The following is a 22,993-nucleotide window of genomic DNA, read 5'->3' on the forward strand; positions in this document are numbered from 1 at the left end:
CCACTTCCAAGTTCAATGCCTCTGACCCTCTATCCCTATAATGAAGATTACCAGGGAGGCCAGATTCCAAAGCCTGTTGTTAAACAAACCACCTCAACTTGGCTCATGATCCCGAGGGAGCAGGTCTGAATGGGGGCCCTAGGAAGAAGACTCCGTGTCATAGTCATGACGCTTGACAAGCAGAAGGCTGTCTGAACTGGTCCTGTGGTTGATTCAAATGATCATTGAGTTGCCTAAATTCTGATCCTTTGCTAAACTGTGTCATAGATGTTTAAATGTGTGCTCTAGTCAATATCTCTTTAACGAAAACATGCCAATCATTAGTTCAAGGTTTTGATTGACATTCTCTCTCTCTCTCTCTTTCTCTTTCAGAAAAATGTGATGAACCCCTTGTGTCCGGACTCCCTCACGTAGCTTTCAGCAGCTCGTCCTCGATGTCCGCGAGCTATTCTCCGGGCTACGCCAAGATCAACAAGCGCGGGGGTAAGGCGGTCTCTACTTCCTATGTCAGCACGCGTGTCCAATAAGAAATGGTGTATTTATTTCTACAGTTCTGGTTCTGTTCTGCTCGTTTGTTTGTTTTGTTCATTAGTTTCCTCTTAGAGGTGAGATCATATGGTATTTGTCTTTCTCTGCCTGGCTTATTTCACTTAGCATAATATTCTCCAGTTCTATCCATGCTGTTGCAAATAGCAGGAGTTCCTTCTTTCTTTCTGCTACATAGTATTCCATTGTGTAAATGCACCCCAGTTTTTTGATCCACTCATTTACTGAGCGGCACTTGGGCTGTTTCCAGCACTTGGCTATTGTAAACAGCGCTGCTATGAACATCGGGGTGCATAGGTTCTTCTGAATTGGGGTTTCAGGAAGTAAGAAACAAACTGACAGTGACCTGAGGGGAAGAGTGAAGGGGATAACGGAGGAAAGAAGGGGAAGGGTCTTGTCAAGTGATAAGTATAAATGACCCAGGGACATGGACAACGGGGTGGGGGTTGACTATGGGAGCAGGGATGGGAGGGCGGGGCAGGGGAGAGCAATGGGGGAAAAACTGAGACAATGTAATTGAAAAACAACAACATTTTAAAATCTTTAAAAAATAAATTTATTTTTAAAAAAGGAAATGCTATAGTTACATGTGTAATCCTAAAATACATCTTATTACACAGCAGCCAGCAGCAGGTACCCCGAATCATTCTTCCCACTTCTATTAATGAACTCATAGATACGGCAACCCATTTTATTGCATCCACTATTGGGGAGTAAAAACTTGGACTGGCAGTAAGAAATGATCAGTGAAAGAGGAGAATTGTCTGGAGTTGCGTGTGATAATGAATTCAAAACAACGCAAAAATTCTGAGTTAAGGAAATTTTCGCTTATCAGACAGTCACTTAGAAGTTAAAAGAAGCCGATTTCAAATCTGTGTACAGTGCACGAGAAAAGCAAACTTTGTGCTAACCGCTATGTTTCTCCTTATTAATGTGCAACTTAGTTTCCATTGAAAAGGCGGCATAAACAATTGCGGCCCTTTACAGTTTAACTTTGGTATGAACGCTGTGTAAAAAATAGTTACACATTTGCAACCGAAATTTGAATTTTTTACTTTAAAGTCTCGGTATTAATTAGCAAATGCTAATTTCAAAGTAAACTTCAGTACTCAGTAAAAGAATATGATTAAAGACAGAAACTTAAAACTCATTTTTCTTTAAAGGAACACTGAGACAAATGTCGATGAAGAGCAACGTAAGGGGAAAAGACAATATTTTCTTGGGTAAATAAGAACCAACCAACAAAGACCATGATCTTTATTCAGTAAAATGGAGAATGGTAAACTAAAATCACAGCCAATCTGGGAAAAATTAAAGTGAATAAATACAGAAGGATGGGAAAGGAAGGAAGGAAGAGACAGAAAGAGGGGCAGAGGAGAGGAGGGCGGGTGAAAACATAAAGGTGAAAAAAGGCACCAGAAGAAAACCCCAAATAGGAAGAAAAGCGAAGGAAGGAGGGAGGAAAGAAAAAGTAATATCAGAAAAGAGAGATTAGCAGGCAGATTCAGAACGATTAAAGGGAAGATGAAAACGGGTAAGAGAAAGACAGAATTATGTGTCCAGATTAATAGATACAGAGGATTCACAGAAGTAGAAAGGGACCCTCATTAGTAAAAAGATTTGGTGAAAGACAGAGACACACAGGCAAAGGTTGAGAGATATAAGTTTAAAATATATATCCAGTTTTGATGTAGGAGAAGTATTAATTAGCTGCTCTTTTTATACACTGGTCTTCATCAATTATGGGCGGCGTTGGTCAATTACTATAAACTATCAAAAGTTTTGCTTAAACATGTAAACTATTGAAACTTTTCAGTTAATCCTCTTTTATAAAAGTCACTGAAAGCAACAAGCAAAGATAAGGTAGGTACAAAAACATGAAACAGGGACCTGCCCACACCAAATAATAACTATGATGCAGGCGGCATGGTAATAGGAAATCTAGAACAAAATATAGGAGAAAAGAAGGCAATAAACCTATAGATGTCAAGAGGATGCAACATTTTCTTAAAGAAGCCTCATGGTGCTGGGAGAACTACACCACTATAATGAGAAGAAGTAGACTCACAGAATGTTTTAAAGAAAGTTTTGTAGGGAAATATCCCTGATGAATTCTGTGCCCAGTGAACTTGGGCAAGTCAGGTTAGGTCAAGCATATAGCCTCTTTGAAAATACAGATAATACAACCTAACCCACAAGAAGATGAATGAAAAAAAAAAGAGAGGAAAGAAAGCATAGTCAAAGACTGGGCTGATCAATGCATCCATTTAAAGATAAAACCATGACTAATCAACTTAGAAATTGCAGTTGTAGAACCAAGTATAAATTTTATAGATGCAAGAATGTAAAAATACCTGGGGGAATTGGACAGATGGATGCTGTTCTCCCTTTAACTTCAGAGTCGTCGGCAGCCGTCCGTCTCGAGAGACGATGGTGTAGCTTCTTAAGAGTCTATCTGCACCGCCGAGAATGGCTGTGCAGTCCGACTCGGGAGTGACACGGTATCTGTCTCCTCCCGTGTTGAATCGACATCTTGCGATGACGCTGGAGTGTCCTCTCCAGTGAAGCTGAAGCTACAGAGCCTGGGCAGGGTGATATGGAGGGTCTGCTGTTGCCCATGCAGCAGACCCCCCCTCTCTTCGCAGCTGAAGGGTCCAAGGGAAAGACGAGTCAATACAGCTTGGCTTCAGGCGCGCCGCAGGAGTTGCCGGTGTTGACTACAACGTCAAACCGCCTTAGGGACTCCGGCTCCGGATTTTCTGTCGGGGTTTACTCCCTTAGCCTTTCCCCTGAAGAGGTATGCCGCAAGGCAGCGGAGGTTTTTTGGAGTCAGAGTTTTCCTTCTCTGATGTGCCCTGACTGGAAGATCGAACCAGCGACACTTAGCTCGCAGGCCGACGCTCAATCCACTGAGCCAAACCAGCCAGGGAACTTCAGAGTAGGAGGCCATAAAAGCAGTAACTTTAAGCACAAATTTATTTTCTCCTTGATTTTTTACAATTAATATTTTTATGAAGAAATATCAATAGTTTTTTTTAATTCACTTATTCAATTTAAGTAAATTTACATTAAAATAGATTTTGTTTTAAAATGGTACCAGATGCCACTTGAAATTACTTAGAGCTTCTTGTACCTTTGTAACTACTCATATATGTATGGGGAAAGCATCTGACATAAATTTCTAAAGTCTTAACTTTATTTTAACCTGGATGCTGGGATTGCAGGAATGTATTTATAATAGCTTTCTCTGTAGTTTATAAACTATGTATATATGTCATATGTGTGTGTGTATGTGTCTATAGATAGAGGTATAGTAGATACAGTGCATTTCCAAAATGCAGGTTGTTTCCGAAGCAAAAGACTAGAAAGCAAACGTTATGGTCTCTGAGCTGGGTGAGCAGCGATGCCTCGCTCTGATCATTGGCACGGAGTGTTGTCAGGCACCAGGTGGAACTACGAGGCGGTAGCCCGGTGGGAGCCAGCACTGTGTGACGTAGTTAGAGATTTGCACTTGCCCACGGTCCATCGCATCAGCGTTTGCTGTCGGCAGCCTGGAGAGCTGACTTTGTGACCCTGAAAGACCCCTTTGGCTTACCAGTGGCACACTGAGCCTAACTACATGGCTTACCAGTGGCACACTGAGCCTAACTACATAGAGTGCCCTCCCCTACCCCGTCCCGTACTATCTACCTAGGTGTGTGGGACTGTCACCCAGCTGGCGGTGTCTACACTCCTCCTGCTGCTCTGCCTCTGCAGGTGTGCATGGGACACTAGCTGATGGCCTCAGAGTGGGTCAAGGTAGAAAGCAATAGAAGGAGGGCTAATTCTCCCTTAAGAAGAAGAACACAAAGAAATTCAGCTATGGCTATTTTAATGAACAAGAAAGATTTGTATGCCATTAGAAAGTTCATATGCCCATACCCTTTGGGAGAGGAGCCATGTTGGCTGAAATTCACATTAAGGCATAAATGGCTAATAACCCACTTTGGTTGAGGATAGATTTTTTTTAAGCACAACATGATACTACTTTCCTTAAAAATAAATAGAGGCAGCAGATAATTCCAAAAGGAGGGAAAAAAAGGAGATGTAAGGGAAGCTGGGGAATGCTGGAGATATAGTTTCTTGCTTCACTATTGGCAAGAATCACCTGATAGATACACCATATACGCATCTGAAAGCAAGAAGATCATATGCTAACTAACACGGAAGGGTACAAGGATGTAACTTACTAATGATATGAAGAACAAATTCAGAACTTTTATCATTATCATTTATTTACATTATATTCCTCAACTACATTTCGGATAGAGCTTATGAATACATAGAGAAGCAGAGTCGTCGTCGGCAGCCGTCCGTCTCGAGAGACGATGGTGTAGCTTCTTAAGAGTCTATCTGCACCGCCGAGAATGGTTGTGCAGTCCGACTCGGGAGTGACACGGTATCTGTCTCCTCCCGTGTTGAATCGACATCTTGCGATGACGCTGGAGTGTCCTCTCCAGTGAAGCTGAAGCTACAGAGCCTGGGCAGGGTGCTATGGAGGGTCTGCTGTTGCCCATGCAGAAGCAGAGTATAAACGCAAATATTCATTCAGAGGACAGATTGACATATTTATAAAATTTAATTTTGGCATCCCCACAATGTACATTCATCTGCTTTGGCCTTGATATCAGGGATTGGTACATGAGAAACTGGGGGAAAATGTCGTATTTAAATGTAAAGTCCACCTGTGATTCAGGCGCGCCTTTCTGGGGCCTACTGCTGTAAGCTTCGTTTGCTTGTTTGTTTGTCTTAGAACAGTCCCTAATTCCCGTGGTTTGTATTCTGGATTTCTGGAAGGCATCTGCTACCTTGCATTTATGTAGTATTTTACAGATTAGAAAATGCTTCCATGTGTGTTCCAGATGTCACGTGATCTTTCTAACACCCTTGTTAGATGGACTGTGAGGTCAGAGAAGCCCAGCGTCTCTTCTGCCAGACTTTCAGCTTTCAACTTCACATGCTTTTTCTTAGAAATTGTCTTCTTTCTCCTGGTCCAGAGGGACTTCCCTTCACCACCTGCTCCTCTTCTTCCTCCACGAACCACGGAGGATAAAAGAGAACACAGGATCTCAGCCGCTGCCATTAGAATCTCTATTTTCTTTGTTATGTGACATAGATTTGGGAACCGAGAGGGCTTTGGGGGAAACCAGGATGGGCCACGTGTAAACAGGAGAAAAGGAGAGAAGTAAAAGCAGAGTTAACATGGATCCACAGAGAAGGTGGAGAGAGTCCTGGTCATCCCCGTTGTCCCTCAGGTCCCTGCTGTCATTGCGCCCTAGCCGTGGCTGCACTTCTAGAGTCTGGCGAACTTCCCTTTCTAATTATAATGGTCACCTCCTCCTCCCTGCTAATTTGAGTAAACGTGTCTTCCTAGTTACTAAAGAACTCCTGATTAAAAACAGTTATCATGGTCCTCATTTTGCATAATAAAATAATAAATCTAGGAACCCCCAAAGACATTTAGATTCTAAAGTGGCATAGCTGAGGACCAGTGATCTGGGGACACAAGCCATGGCTTGTACTCAAGTCTGACACTCTTCCATGCACGGTTAAGCCAGAGGAAGCCGCGTCAGTGCTGTGTGCAAACTTGCCCAAAGACAGAACTTACAAAGAGGTAAGAAGGTTCAAGGCAAGTTGGATTTCTGTTTATAAAGCCAGAGCAACGCATTCATGAGATCTCAGGGCTCCTTGAGTGCCAGACATCTTGAATGGTTTCCTTTCTTCTTCACCGTCCTGCCACTTCAGTTTATGCGAGCTAGATTCTTCAGTGCTGTCTCTTACTCCTTTTCTATTTTTAGATTTTCTTCCTGGATGATTCCTGCCATTTTAGGAACGGTCTTCTCCTTTCAAAGCAAAGGGCAGACAGATGTTGTTGGCGGTGACTTTTGAAGGGATTGCACCTTTGTTTCCTCCAGCAGGGAGAGCAGATTGCCTTTGTAGGCCACATAATCGATGACCACTTCTGGGAGAAAGAGGTGGACAACAGACATCTGGAAGGCTACTGGAGCGGGTCCCTTACTTTCCACCCTTGCATCTTAAAGAGAACGACAGTCTTTACCTTCCCTTAAAAGACACCACTGAAGTTAACAATTGCCACCATGCCTTGATGCCTTGGCTTGGTCAAATCTTTGCTTTTATCATTTTATCCTTTTCTGTGTATATCACCAACCTCTTCTTCAGGTCACACATCCAGTCCATAGCTACCTTGTGGTGCTGCCTCTCGCAGGATTCTAGGTGGCTCAGCATGTCATCCCACTTCCTCTGCTCTTCAGAACTTCTGTCCCTGCTACTTCCAGAAAGCAAGCATTTCTCTCCTTTATTACACCCATAATTATCATGTCCGTTAGTTACATTTGTACTCACCTTCTTATCTTATTTCTATTCTTTTTCCCATTTTCTGTTTTAAATAGTAAGAGGATCTCCCAGAGCTAATTGATCCCCAGACTGGAGCTAGTACCCTAGGAACTGGGGAAGCTAGAGCAATGCTCTGTGGGGCCACTGGTCCTCTTTGGGCCGGGTGCCTCTAGCTGGTCCCCTTCTCACCTCCGTCCCTGATCCGCTCTTCTGCTCCTGATGGCCCACTGCTGGCAGCCAGTGTCCGCCGGATCAAGCAATAATTTTAACCTTGGTAAGGAAGCTCTTTCCCACATGATAACATCGAGGCTGAAATTGTGAAATAGCCTCATCTTGCCAACTGGTGAGCCTCTGTCCGAGTTGGCCAGTTTGATTCCACAGCCTTTGTTCATTCCCTTCTCTCGCCCCTGCCCTTTACTCGGCGTTTCTCTTCATCTGCTCCTCCCCACTCACTGATGATTCGTTACTCTTTTCTTATGGACTCATTGGCTGGAGTGTTACTTCTGGGAGCACTGGCCTCTTCAGACTAGATCCGTGGAGCAGGAAAATCCAGGAGGCTGGAAACGTAGCATTTCGGGATATTTGACATTCCTGCCTGGGCTGCCCGTCCTTCTTCCTCTTTGAATGTCTCCCCTGCAAACACCTGCTGGTTTTGCCAGCTCCGATGCTGCAGCGCTGAGCACTGGGGGGATGACTTTCATTCACGCAAAACTAAGTTCTAATATGGAGTCGACCAGCGATGAGCATGGTATTAGTCAATTACTTCAACTTTCCGCATCTCGGCTTCCTGATTTTTATGGGTACTGTATAATTTATCACCGAAACCGGGAACTCTTGACAGTGAGAGTATTCTATTAATGGTTATACCAAAGTAATCTTGAAAGTCTGGGTCCCCTCTTTATATTATATTTTAACATGAAATCAATTGCACAATTCCACAGACCTGTGGTGAAGATTAAATGAAATAATCAACAAAATCTGGTGCATTAAAATCTTTGTCATCAATTGCCCTCAATACCTAAAAATAATAATGCAGATATTAATATTTTAAAGCACCGGAATGAAATGCCCTTGTCCTTGTTGAAACAGCGCTTCCCTGAAGAGTGATTGCAAGAATTTGTGCATTTCCCACTGTGTATTTCCCTACCATCACCTAAAAAAAGGATATTTTATTTTATTTATTAAATTAATTAATTTATTAGTTTATTTATTTATTTTTAGAGAGGGGGTTAAGGAGAAAGAGAGGAAGAGAAACATCACTGTGTGGTTGCCTCTCACTCAAGCCCCCAACTGGGGACCTGACGGGCAACCTAGTCATGTGCCCTGACTAGGAATCGAACCAGTGACACTTGTCTCCCAGGCTGACGATGCTCATAAAAAAAAAAAAAAAAAAAGGATATTTTAAAAATTGAAGGAGAAAATGTTTTAATGAGTTTCACGTAATTAGATGACTACTTAACATTAACTTAAACATTGCCTACAGTGTTGCCCCACAAATTCCTTTCAGTTCAAATAAAAGTTTATGCCAGTGATTGTAAAGTGTTACTTTGTTCTTACTATCTTTATGACCTTCAGAAAAGCCAAGAAGAATTATTCCAGACATTAGGGTGAATATAAAAAAATGTTTATTTTTTTTCTTCTCAGCCCTATAAGTTCTATTTTTTAAAATACATATATAAATGGTTTCTTTGAAAGCCATCAATAAGCCTTTATTCACCTTTGCAATTGAATGAGAGTTGCCATCTAATGCTAATGGAGGTTTTAATTTATCATTTTTACTTCAATTCTCAAATATAAATTAAAATGCTGGCTTCATTGGAAGCTTTTAAAAATTGAATATACAATCCATGATACATTTGTATGATTGGCGTTTGCTATGATGGAATATTAAAAGCATATTCCCTAGGAAATGTCTCACAACCCCCATAGCAATCTATGCTGGGTTTTGTAGCATTTCCCGTAGAACGGTGTTCCCCAAGTATTCTCTGCACCCACACATGTCACACACGTTCCCACAGTCAAATCAGCCAGGCAGATGTGCTCTGTGGTCCTCTCCAGGGAACCGGAGACCCTCCTCCTCATGGGCATCTGTCGTCCTGCAGAACACCCTTTCACTCTGGGACGTGCAGTTCTGCAATCCAGCCAAGCAACCTGCTTTAAGAGTTTTAATGGGGTTTGTTTAATATGCTTAGAAGTACAATTGTGTTCCACACGTCCTTGATAATAGCGTGAGAAAAAGATGATTTGGGGTTTAGCAGAGGGAACTAAAATTTTCTATATTTGGGGCATTTGAGATGAAGACCCCTTTAGTTCATTATTTTAAGGAAACTGCTGTTTTGCTAGGTTTGTGGCAAATATCGTCACATTTGTCTGTGAGAAAGATCAGAAGCTGAGCTGGGGTCAGTGCTACCTCATTTCCCACGGCTGCCCTCTGTGTAATGGCTCTGGGATGTCCCCTCCGAACAGTCTTCCTACAGCAGTGTGAACAGCGGATGGTCTAAAAGAACGGGAAAATTGTGAATGATCAGTTAACACGTTTGTAACATATCTTTGTAACATATGCTTTGTGATTTTACTTCTCATGCAATATCGGAAACCATGCTATTCAGTACTTGCCTTATAAAGTTCAGGTCAGATGGTGTGGGAACACTTCACATCGGAGCTAATAAGCAAAGCAGAGACAGCCTCACAGACACAGAGCAGATGACAGCTGGGGGGGGGGGGTGGTTAGGGGGTGGAGGGACTGAGCAGAAGGGAGAAAGGACTCAGGACATGGGACAGCAGTGTGGTGACTGCGGGGTGGGGCGGGGGTGTACAGGGGTTAAATAATAATCAAAAAATACAGTGACAATTAAATAAAAACTATTCATCTTAAAACAGAATTCTTCACACAATCGCAAAGCAATTTATTAACATGGTATTGCACACATTTGACTCTCAAATAATATATTCTGAAGAGCAATAATATCAAATTATACTTATTGTATACATTTTTCTATGCATTTTAAACTTCAAATGCTCCTTGCTTCTATGCTGGATGACTTATGAAGTCAACAGTGAATATTTACAGACATTTTTCGGTTTCCAAAGAAATGATGCAGGCTGTGGAATCACGGATGTAACTAATTGCGGTCCAGACAACGATGGAGAAATAGACAATAGCAGACATCATTATCATCATTTGTAAACTTAAAAGTTTAATATCGGTTTTATAGAACAATGTGGAACAATTGGGAAATGGCCCCATGGCTTTGACCCTCACCCAGTGCTTTCCAAGGGTGAAACAGGTGCATCTGGATAATGATGTTTAACCCTTTGAGTGCCAACATCGCTGTGATTGATGCTGACAAATTTTCCCAAAAGTGCCAGCGTCGCTCTCAGTGACTCTTTTTTTTTGATGGCTATCAATGTAAATAACAATGGAATAATTGGTATTTTATGTTTTGGCCTCTTTTTTTGTACCTCAGGTTATATATTGATATAACTTTTTCTCATGTCGATCCAAATTTTGAATTTTTACACTTGTTCAAATACTAACATATTAATTCTGCTTTAATTTTTACTAACATTTTAAACGGTCCTTTTAATTTCATTTATCTTTGCAATAATCGTCGGCACTCTATGCGGTGTGCATGATAAGGAAGCTTTTGCTAATGGACATTTTCATTGCTTCATGGTGTAGTGTTAGCATTTTGTTTATAAACTGTTTTTCATTGTTGATAGCTATTGAAATATGTGTCTAGTGTGAATGCTGTTTGTGTTCATTTTTTTGTACGTTATGAAGTTTTCTTTTTTTTCCAAAAATTACGCAATATTTGATGCTTGTTATCCATGCTGCTATTTTTTTCAAATTATAATCATAGGTATTATATTATGCCATATATTATACTTCAAAAGCCATATTGAAGGAAGTTATTTTTTCTAAAATAATTGTAATAAAATAATTTTAATGCAATAATTTTTTTTTGCTAAATTGCGTTAAAGAACAGGGCTTACAAAGGAAGAATGTATTTACTATATGTCATGAAATTTTCAGCAAATTATTATGAATAATGATGTTTTATAGGGCCATTTTTTATAAACTGCATTTCTCAGCAAAACAGCGTGGTGTTTCTCACACGAATTTTAGCGATCACGCACGGCCCTCAGAGGGTTAGTTGGGGAGACTGTCCCCTTTCCCTCAGGCTGCTGTTTGCACAGAGGAGGCTTCCCTTTGGGCTGCTGCAGCCAATGGCTCAATGACAGGTGCCTTCAGGTAACACCGTCTGTGGGTCCTTGGTCTAATGCCTGCTGGGTGTCAGTGCAATACTGTAACCTTTGAGACATACGAAGGCCGGAAGTGAGCCGCCTTTGTTTTTTCTGGGAAAACGCTCATCAGCTGACCACATGAGGGGCCCTGCACAGGGTCCATTATTAGACCAGGTCGGGGCACCAACAACCACGCTTGTGAAAAATATGCTTCCAACCCCATAATTACATTTCCTCCATATCAGATGATGCTCTGCATCCTTCTTCAATATCTGCTCTTTATAATTAGAGAAAGTCCCCGGCTTTCTGCCTGTTTGCCTCATTCCCCGTATTTCATTCAATAAGAGAATAGAAAGAAAACAGAAAAACCAGACCAAATTACTTCCAGGACCATTGGAAGGATTTAATCTAGTTATGGCTCTGTGAACAACCTGGTTAGGTCATACGTATTAGAATGAAGAGACCCTTATCTTAATACCTTTAGGAAATTAATGATTTTTTCATACCGTTTTCTTAGGGAAGAACAAAAACATCAGATTACCTCCCTGTGAATTCTGAAAATCTTGCCGCTAATAACAACTCAAAGCGGCCCAGCCTTTGTTAGCGTTCTGCCTTTTCTTTGCTCTGCAAATGGGCAGTCAGCTCTGTGGACTCGGCCCCTTGTTAAAACATTGTCTACGTTTGATGTGAGTACCGCTGGCCACACGCCATGACCGGCAGGGCCGTCTGCTTCCATCGCGCTGGCCGCTTTAACGTGAACGTGGAAACCCAGAAGCCTGGACGTTTTACTCCCGGGTTTCCACCCGCACATCCCTTTCGTTTTACTTTGCCTTCGCTGTGTTTATTTTCTTAGCGATGTAAGGAGCCCATGTTATACTCGTTTAACTCACCTTCCTTCCTTTCTCGGCGGCCTCTGGGATGGATGGCCTTTGGGTCTGTTTTCTGCTTTGGCATCGGTGGGCAGCGCTGTTCACTGCAGCTGGAGGACTGAATTATATCTGCTACCTTCCCATCAGCAGATGTGAGCCGCCAGAAGGCTGTTCTGCCTCCAGGGAGGGCCGTTTCATATTAGAAAGTTTGTGCCTGAGCATATGTCTGAAAATGCATAATTACACACATTGGGTGGCTTTTTTCCTAGCCCCTTTCTGGCACATAAAACGTATTTCAATGGATTATTAATCTGAGTTATTTTTTTGTTTGTTCGTTTGTTTGGTTGGTTGGTTCGGGTTTTGCTTTCAATGGATGCTCAGAGCCCTAGATGGGCCATATAGCCTCAGTTGTTAGGGTGATAACTGTAGGTCCTTAAATCACGTCCTTCGGTTTGGGGTTGTTTCATGATCACATGGAGGCGATGCTGCGGGAACGCAACTCCTGTTTGTATCAATCGGCCTGTGGTAAAGTTGCCCATTGATGGCGTTAAATGGCAGCTTACTATGTTGTTGACTTCCTTACTCTTCCTCCCTGCGTAGTCTGAAGCAGGTGCAAGTTGAAACCACGGACTTCTGTAGTCTGCATGCTTCTGTGACAGTAGAGATTTATAAGTGATTGCTAGAGCGTGTTCTTTTATATTTTGATAAAGCCACGCATTCCTATAGCATCAGATAGGTTCCCAGAAGGAGAATGATTAACTGGAGTTTTTGGACGGTCCCGACAGGAGGGAGACACAGGAGGGCAGAACCGGTGACCTTCCTCATCATAACAAGTCCAGGAAGGCTGAGAACTACAGTCCTTCCACAGCTTATGTCCACACTGTATTAAATTACAAGCAGTTCCCACCGGCCTCCAGATTTTGTTGTATGGATCATTCTTCATACAGAGCTTCAACATTTTTTTAATCCTCACCTGAGGATATGTTTTTTGATTTTAGAGAGAAAGAATGAGAGAGAGAGAGAGAGAGAGAGAGAGAGAGAGAGAGAGAGAGAGAGAGAGAGAGAGAGAGAGACGTAAGAGAGAGAGAAACATCCATTAGTTGTCTCCCATACGTACCCAGCAACCCAGGCATTGCCGTGACCAGGGATTGAACGCAAGAACTTTCGGTATACGGGATGATGCTCCAACCAACTGAATGAACCACCCGGCCAGGGCAGGGCTTGACTATTTTTTAAGTCACTTGTCCTTAGGTAGTGAGTTCAGGCATCACCTTTTTCAAAAATTATCACTGATGATGAGAAAGGTATCTCTCCAGTTTTCAAGGTGAAGGTGCCCACATCTTGATTTCTGCCGCAGCACTTCGTGTGCAGTATCGTACTGAAGGCTTATATTTGTCTGGCCCAGGCACCGGCTGTGGCTTTAACACAAGCCCCGTGTCTCGTGCATCTGGGTGTGCCCAACGTCCCATCTGGTCCCTCCAAAAACCCTAGGAAATAATTGAAAGGTAATAAGATTCAGTTTTATGAATTAAAAAAAAAACAACTTAAATACAAGAAAGTCTAAATTCCTGCCCAAGGCCACAGCTAACAGCTGATGTGAGAGCATTTGAAACAAACTCTTCTGACTTTAAAATCACTCCCTGGTCTATTTGCCATCTCTTCCCTGCTTGTGTGAGCTGTTCTATAAGAGAAGTTGGAATAATATTTGAGTTGGTTACAGAGCACAGCTGAAGTTTTCCCACTGGTGTTTTAGAACACAAACCTATGCCTCTCTTTTATTTTTGATAAGTATATATACTTAGTCATTTCATTGTCTGTGTATTATCTTGGTTTAAAAATAATCAGAAGTAATAAAGATATTTTAAACATTTATATATAATCATATATTTTTTAAAGACCCATGTTTTTCTTTCTATGCTAAAAGAACAGCCAAAATCTAGACTTCCTTAGTCTTGTTTCGGATTTTCTGTGAGATGCAGTGGCAGGCGACAAAGATAGAACTGCACTTGAAATATTATATATGTGAGAACAGCAGATTGGGACACAACACCGAGACCAGCATTCTGTCTCCCAGAAAAGAATTGAAGTAAGAAAAAACTACCGATGTGCAGCAGCAATATGCTCGAAACTGACAGAAGCAATATTTTTCTTAGTTGCTAACACTCTTAATATTCAAAACACACACGGAGGAAAAGCAGTAAGTCAGGGCAAAGTGAAAGGGAATGAATAGCAGAACTGAACCTCAACCACAAGAGAGAAAAGGTCTGCGATGTACCAGCTACGCCACAGCCTGGGTCTCTATCTGGTGCGAAATGGAAATAATATGGTGTGAATAGTAACGACGGCCCGCCGCGGGGTCGTCAGCCATGGCTGAATTGTTCCTTCCTTTCCGAGTGCGGGATTCAGCAATGCTGCATTTTGCCTTCCATTTTGTTATCGTTCAGCAGAAGGACCATACTTTGGGGGCGCCTGTAGAGACCGCCAAGGGAACTGATTCATGTTTGCCCCTCCTCTACCTACCAGGTCCTGGAATCGTCGGCAGCCGTCCGTCTCGAGAGACGATGGTGTAGCTTCTTAAGAGTCTATCTGCACCGCCGAGAATGGCTGTGCAGTCCGACTCGGGAGTGACACGGTATCTGTCTCCTCCCGTGTTGAATCGACATCTTGCGATGTCGCTGGAGTGTCCTCTCCAGTGAAGCTGAAGCTACAGAGCCTGGGCAGGGTGATATGGAGGGTCTGCTGTTGCCCATGCAGCAGACCCCCCCTCTCTTCGCAGCTGAAGGGTCCAAGGGAAAGACGGAGTCAATACAGCTTGGCTTCAGGTGCGCCGCAGGAGTTGCCGGTGTTGACTACAACGTCAAACCGCCTTAGGGACTCCGGCTCCGGATTTTCTGTCGGGGTTTACTCCCTTAGCCTTTCCCCTGAAGAGGTATGCCGCAAGGCAGCGGAGGTTTTTTGGAATCAGAGTTTTCCTTCTCTGATGTGCCTGGAATAAGTACAGCAAAAACAATGATGTTCAAGGTATCATGTTCCATCTTCTCTACACAGAGTTCAAGACCTAACCATGTAGGTTGGAAAACAATGACAAGGAGAGAATGCCAGCAAAGCAAGAAGTGACTTGGTTTTCCATCCGAACTGTTGCCTTTGAATTTCCACGATTAGAAGAGAAATGTGAAACCAAGCAGTTGTAGTCAGAACAAAAAACAACGTGAATTGGCTTTATGCTCCAAGGGCTAGCACTAACTGGCCATTGAGAGGGAGGAAGGAGAGAGGCTGGGTGACCTGTAAGTGGCCTCACCACTTCCCAGGTATGCAACCCTCAAACAGAGCTTACCCACTTGTGGGAAGCTCCCAGGTCACCCAGTTTTAGGGTTTATTTTTATTTTTTTGGCTATACCTAAGTGATGCACTTTCAGCAAAAATTCTGTCTTCTCTGTATGACTTAGTCCGGGACTGCTCTCCAAGGGTCCGCAGAGAGGCTTTGGTTCCCTGGGACCCTAGTCCAGTTTTCTGTGCTTCAGTGTGAAAAGACATGCAGGGAGCTACGATTTGAGGTGGCAGCCAGGACCCTCTGTGGCCCTCACTGCGGAGGACTCAGAGCTGTCGAGGCATACGAGTCCGTGAGTAAAACAGAGGGAAAATGCTGTTTTTCTTGTTGCTGTCATTTCACAGCAATTCACTGGGGGATCCTGGGAACTTCTCGTCCTAAACATATGACATGTATTTGGAACCCATCAGCTCTCCTTAGCAATGTATCAATAACATATGGCAAGGATTAACTAAGGAGAGAGAGACAGGTAGGATGTTGTGTTAGCCCGAAACATGGTCATCTGTTTCTGGAAGGCCAACAATTTACATGCAAGTAGACTTCTCACTGGGACCCAAACCTAAAACCCCGTGATGCTGTTTCTGTGTATTGGCTTCATCGAGCTGTAAGGGATCACCTTGTTCTCAGTTCATAGGGAACTCCCCCTTCCACTTTCGTCCATGTTGGGATGGCTTAGCTGGCCGAGGAAGAGAAGGGAGAGTGATTCCTTCAGAAGCTCTGAAGTGTTACGTTGCTCATTTCACACTCCACGACGGGGATCACAGAAGGGAGAGATGGGAGATATAAGTCCTGTTGCCGAAAACGAATTCTACCTCTCACTGCTTCATGAAATAGCACAGTTATTCATATTTCAGGCACCTCAATTAGACTTTCATTATTCATAAACACTTATGTAACTGTGAGTAATTCAGGCTGTGAGAGAACATCACCCATCGTTTTTTCTTCTTTATCACTAAGAACCGCCCCCCACCCCGTATCTACAAGAAAGAACAAAACACTGTTTAAAACATACCCTGTCTGCTGTGTAAATCTACATTTTAACTTTTTGGCAAAGGAGCTTTAAGAAAAGAAGGCTACTAGAGTCTTTGGCTGTCTTTTTAAGGAAGCAATCTGAAGGAATGGACGAGGGCCGGTTCCATTTGGGTGGTAATCACGGAGGAAGATAACAGCATCGATTCTGTCAGCCCTTGCCCTCTCCGATAGTTCTAGCATACAGCGACAGAGGGCAAGACCTGGTAAGGCTATTAGATAAGACCACGTAAGTATCAAAATAAGACAGGAGGTGCTGCTGAGTTTAGCGGGAACGAGGGAGCCCAGTCATCACACACATTCAGTGAGCTGGACACAGCATTGGTTTGCAGGTCAGAAGGAAACATATGAAGAGCTGACAGGGGATCTCTTTAGGGATTCTGAGATGGGGCCAACATTATAAGAAGAGGCAGTGTTTGTCTGAAGCAGAGTGGTGAGTGTTCCCATCTCCAAACTTGGAGGAAGGCGCAGGTCGCGTCTGAGTATAAATCAGAAGTCGTGTGCACTTGCCTGCCTTAGTGAAGACGGTGATTAATGAGTTTCTCCCCATTAATCCATTGAAGGACCTGAGTTTCCTTGTGGGGCAAATCTCCTTCCTTCCTTCCTTTCTTCTTCTCTCTTCTTTTCACCTCATTCAAACCTGTTAAATACCGACTTGTTTTAGTCTTATATAAACAGCGAGCTTCCATTCAGTAGCTCAGAGCTGAGGACCGGTTCGGGGGCGTAATGTGAACACGATGCCTCTGTAGTGGTCATGCCAGCCTGTGGCAGTGACAGACTCAACCCTTATGTGTGTGTAGGTCGTGTACCACAAAACTCTAAAGGTCACTTTCACATGATAGTCTATGGCACCACTGTCCAGTAAAATATATAGTAAACCACCTACGTAATTTTTAACGAGCCAATACCCATATTAAAAAAGTAAAAAAAAAAAAAAAAAAGATACGTTAAAGATATTTTATTCTATGTTCTGTGTAACCTACTGTATCAAAATATTGTCATTTCAATATGTGATCAATAGAAACATTATTAATTTGATATTTTGCTTTTTTTACTGTTTTTTAAAGTACAGTGCGTATTTCGCACTGCTAGCACATCTTAATTCAAAAGCTAAATTTGCATCAGAAATAATGTATAAAGTTGCATCAATTTTTTGTTGAAAAGCTAGTCTCACATATCCGTCTTCCCAAAATACTTGAAATGCTGCCCGGTAACTGAACATCAGTTTTTAAATATAAGTTTAAATTAATTGGAATAGAGTTAAAATTTTAGTTTCTCAGTCTTTCGGACCGGTGGTAGTGCCCGGGGCCACCTGGCAAGGGCTCAAGAGCCACACGTAGCCCAGGTCTATGTGAACAGTGGCCCTGGGACTGACTGGACAAAACCACATGCAGTGGCACTGATCTTCGGGAATCGTCAGAATTTAGTTCCAACCAGGTGGTGGCAGGGGCACAGCAGAATTGCAGTCATTGGGGCGGAGGGCTGGGTAGGGAGCCCCGTGTTTAATGCCAGCCTACAGCATGGCCTCATTTGAAAGGGAAGAAAGTAGCGGCCGAGACAGGAAGGAGGTTGCCGTGATTCCATGTTGGAACCCTTTTAGAGAAGTGCAGGGCTGGGGGTTCCTCGTGGGTGTCAGAGAGGTAGGGCCCAGGGCAGGGCCGGGCAGGGGTCGGCTCTGGGGACCGGCGGCCCACCGTTGGATTCCTGCTGAATGAGGGGCATCCAGAAGTATTTTTTGAAGCTAAGGAAGAGTAGGGAGTGTGTAGGTGACAGCTCTAGGAAACCCATGAGGAGCTCCTTTAAGGTAAGGAGTTTTGTTTCCTGTTGGAGAAGAAGGTACCCTACAGCCTTCCCTTTTTTTTTTTTTTTTTCTTTCCCAGAACATAGTATAAGCTGTGTGACATTTCTTGGGATTGTGTCAGGGTAGGCTCAGCCAGAACTCCTTCATCAGGCCTCCTGCTGGGGGGATAAGGAACGAGGCTCCTTTGCCTTGGACAGCTAACTGAAGGCCAGTCCTTTTAAAGGAAGCGGACAGACTCATGGTATTAGCAAGAATATTCCCTCGGTGAAGACTGAACTAAATGTCTTTGGACGGTCTGCTTCGTGGGAGTAATCCTAGACATATAGACCTGCATTTGTCACTGCAGCTCAGCTGAAGTCCAGGTAGAGATTATGTTGCATACACATAGCTGAGCATTATATGTAACCTCCTGTTTAGTATTGCAGTCAAAAAGTTTGTCCAAATCATTACATATGCATAACTTCTATTAAGTTTAAAGGAATGATGATTAGAACGGGACAGGAGCACATTATTTAATAATTACAAGAGAATGCATTCTTTAGCAAGGATAATGTACCACATTAAAAATAGAAGTCATTCAATTATTTCTCAGCTGAAAAGTATCAGTGTCATAAATAGCATGACCCTAGAAGACATTAGTCATGATTTAAACTCTCAAAATGGACATTAAAGTATTAATAGTCATGGGGCATTTATAATTTTCCAGAGGTGAGCACTGATATACAATAGATTAAATAATTTTCCCCGGGTGCCTGTTGTATCTCTTGGACCCAGGATTCATATCAAGGTCTACCTACCTCTGTGAATGTTTCACAGAAAGGAGCTGCTTACAATTTGGGATGCCCCAAAGCTGTCACAACAAAGCCACAGGTGGCATAATGTACTCCAGCAATTGTCCATTCAGGAAAAAAATAAAATAAGCAGCACTTTAATGTAGCAAAAATCTGTCTGTCCCAACACCCTTTCATAAAGCAAATGCATAAAACCCAAAGAAAAAATGGCGACATCAAATACTTTTTAAAAAATATCTTGAAAAAATATATTTTAAAGAATTTAATAGGTGCTTTTTTTTTTCTGCATGAATTATGTAGTGCCTTATGTGTTCATCAAGTTCTGGTCTGAAATGCAGCATCTCTGAATCTGACCCACAGCTTCATATGCTTCGGACAGAGTGGTCAGAGAAAGTAGAATTCAAGGCCACCCATTGCCTTTGAGGAGTCTTCAGAGAAACTGTTAAAGAAAAAAATGCTAATTCACAGACATAATATGAATATATCAATTTTCCCTTAAAATCTGAACATTGATGATAAAACCTAAATCCTCATGATAAAAGAGTACTTCCCTACACTATACAGCTTAGTGGGAAATTAGAACATAGTTGATAAATATTGGGAAAAAAAGACCAACTATTTTAAATAATTCAGTTCTGTATATTGACTTTTTGCTAATCCTGCACTACTTATCTGGCTGCTTTCTGGGTTCTGACTTCACTTAGCATTTCCCATAATGCATTCTTGCCCTACAAATCAGCATTCGAGGACCAATCACTTAAAAGTAAAAAATGGATCCTAGCTGAGATAAGGATTCACATGGAAATGAGAGTGTACCTGTGGAAAATTAGCAAGGGCAGGGGAAGTGGTGCGGAGAAGTGAAGCCAGAGGGCAGTCTCCAGCCCTCGTCCTTGAACTTGACTTCGGTTCCAGCACCAAAGGGAAGCTCTGGAGACAAGTCACATCTCAGAGCTGACCAAGCCAGCAACTAGGAACCAGAGTATTTATACCCCTGCGTTCTTCAGGCCTGGGTTATTTCCAAAAATTGCAGCTCTTCTTATGTTCCGGAAAGGTGAGTTCTGGCAACCAGAGGGCATTCTGAAGGGACTGGCTTTACCTAATAAACTTGGACCTGCCTATACCTTATGCCCCAGTAAATCCAATGATAAGAGGACATCCTAGAAAATTACTCTTTGATTAGAAGGAATGTACAAAAATGCATATAGAAACATTATGTGCAATAGCCGAAAAGTGGAAAACCCAAATATCCATCAGTACCTTGAATCACTGTTAGAAGAAGGAAACAACATTTTATATAAAGAGATACGATTCAAAGCAAAGTGAATGCATTCCAGATAAACATGTTTATATGGATGAATGTAAAAACCATAATCCAGAATACAATAAGTCACAGAAGAATAAATACAATTCCACTTATATAAATTCAGTCCCCAAACAGGTACATCAGAATAGAACATTAGGTAGGAATGTGTGCATATGTGAGGAACCCCAAAAGGAGTCAGAGCTTAAGTCCAAATGCAGGATAGTGGTTACTACTGAGTAGGAGGGAGAGGTGGTATTGTTGAGAGCTTCAAAGGGGTTGACCCTACTCTGCTTCTTAAATTAGTCAGTGGGCTTGTTTTTGAATTGAACATGTATCTCGAAAAGCCATTAAAAAGCTGCAAGGAAAAACTTAGTAGCCAGCTTAAGACAGGAGAAAGAAAGGGGGTCATGGGTCCCCTCTGGTTTACTCATTCTTAATACAGCCAATCAGCAAATGTCTGTGCTGATGAGGGACAGGGAATTCTTGCAGAAGTCCCGGTCATGAAATAGAGTAAGACCTAGTGCCATGACGGAAGACGTGGTGTGACCCCGTGGGGACTTAGAGGGTGGACTACGGCGGCCGAAGGACCTTGGCAGAGCTCGTGCATTTCACAGAACCTTCGTGTCCTCCTCTGTAAATTGAGGTCGCAATGCCATCTCATTCGCTGGTGAGGGTTACAGCCGTTAACGCATGGGCCATGCTCCGAGCAGGGCCCGGAGACTTGGCCGCCGCTCAATAAACAGATGTTCTTTCAGTCGCCCAGGACCTGCCCTGGAAAAAGGTGAGCCTGTTTCACCTTTCAGGGAAAAAGTGGAGCCCTGGCTGATGTGGCTCAGCCGATGGAGCACTGGCCTGCTAACCAAAAGGGTCACCGGTTCGATTCCCAGTCAGGGCACATGCCTGGGTTGCCAGCCAGGTCCCCAGTTGGGGGCACACAAGAGGCAACCGGATATGGATGTTTCTCTCCCTCTCTTCCCCTCTCTCTAAAACTAAATAAATAAATGTCTTTAAAAAAACAGCCAAAGGGAATATTTTAACAGATATTCTGCTCTGCTGATGATTCTACTTTCCTATATCCCCTCTTTCTTCAAAAAAAGAAAAAGGTGGTTTTCATTTGAGATTGCCCATCAGCACAGGACGAGAAAGGTCACTTCCGTCAAAGGAGCTCACATGGGCAAAAGCGTGGAGATTGAGAAGGGGGGGGGGGGGGTGTTGGGAATGTTGAACGCGGTGGGTGGGGAGTCTCAGTCAATGCCTGACGTCGTGGGAGGCTGGCTCATACATCTGGATCTTGTCCTGGAGGTGTCCGTGATGCATTCGGGATTTTAGACATGAGTGTGCATTAATCAGATCAGTTAGGGTTTAACCACACGAGCTTCGTGGGGGATGAACTAAAAAAGTACGGCGTGGCCGGACCAAGGCTGCTCAGCAGTTGTTCAAGTGAAACACACGGATGGTCTGAAGCAGAGCAGCAGAGAAGGAAAGAAGAGAGAGGAAATGGTCCTTTTTCTGGAATGAACTCTCCTCCATACCCCACTAGCTGCGGGAAGACAGAGAGGCAGAGACAAAAGCGCGCAGCAGCAAAACGACACCCCGAATCTCAGCGGCTCCTGACACTGAAGGTCTGCTTCTTGGGCAGACACAGCCGGCGGGCTGCAGCCTTCCCAACGGGCTTCCTTGGTCTTTGCCATCGAGCTCCCTTTCTGGAGCCGCGGCTAGGACAGCCAAACAAACGCTCCCCACGTACGGTTCAGGCATATCTGTGTGTGCATTTATTCCCTGAATTACCACAGCCTTAGGCTTTTTACTTACATTGTCTTAACCACTGCTGCCTCCTAAAAGCAATTGATATGACGATGAAATGGCTGTTGTTTGTGACAGTGTCTAAAACAGACACAATTAAACATAATTTAACACTTCTGTCTGCTACCGGTGTTGTAAGAGAGGTTTTGGACTAAAGACTGACAGGGTAGTTCACAAAGTAAGTATTATATATATTTTATGGCTGGATGCGATTACTGGTGCTAGGTTTATGATCATGAACACAACACATAGTCATCGGTCCTCATGGAGATTCTTTTCAAAGAACACGCATAGAAAAAAAACTGCATTTATACAGATAGCACCCCTTCTAATTCTGAATAGTAGAAGGAGCCTTGGGAGTTATTCATAAGTAATCTGGGGTATGCTTTTTAATAAGTTTTTCATCACTTTTAGGCACACATCACTCAGGATTCTAGTTGTAAACAACAGCAGCTAAACAGAAAAGGACTTGTTAAAAGGTACTAGAGCCCTGGCTGGTGTGGCTCAGTTGGTTGGAGAGTTATCCCATAGACTGAAAAGTTGCGGGTTCGATCCCTGGTCAGAGCATTTACCAGAGGCAACTGAGCCATGTTTCTCTCCCACTTAGATGTTTCTCTTTCTCTCTCCCACTTCTTTTCTCTCTAAAAGCAATGGAAACAATGTCCTTGGTGAGGATAAAAAATAAGAATAAATTAGTAAGTAAATAAATACATGAAAGAGATTAGAGAATTGCAGAAAGTTCTAGAGAGGCTGCAAGCAAGAGCCACATGCACACCTGCACAGCTGTGAGCAGGGCCACACCCACCAGCCGGGCCTGACACTGCACACCAGGACCCCATGTTGGCCTGGGAAAGCCAGCTGCCTCTGACCCCATCCTGGTCA

General features: G+C 43.0%; 1 protein-coding gene across 1 annotated transcript in view; it reads left to right on the forward strand.

The window, feature by feature from the left end:
• Positions 1–434: 434 nt before the first annotated feature.
• Positions 435–22,993, forward strand: part of CNTNAP2 (contactin associated protein 2) — a 1,071,500-nt gene continuing 1,048,941 nt past the window's right edge. Inside the window, exon 1 of the mRNA XM_090286919.1 lies at positions 435–483. Within this exon, the coding sequence (XP_090143045.1) occupies positions 435–483 (49 nt within the window). The remainder of the gene's footprint in view (positions 484–22,993) is intronic.

The sequence above is a fragment of the Furipterus horrens genome, unplaced genomic scaffold (assembly GCF_987537825.1).
Source record: "Furipterus horrens unplaced genomic scaffold, mFurHor1.1.pri manual_scaffold_9, whole genome shotgun sequence".
Lineage (NCBI taxonomy): Eukaryota > Metazoa > Chordata > Mammalia > Chiroptera > Furipteridae > Furipterus > Furipterus horrens.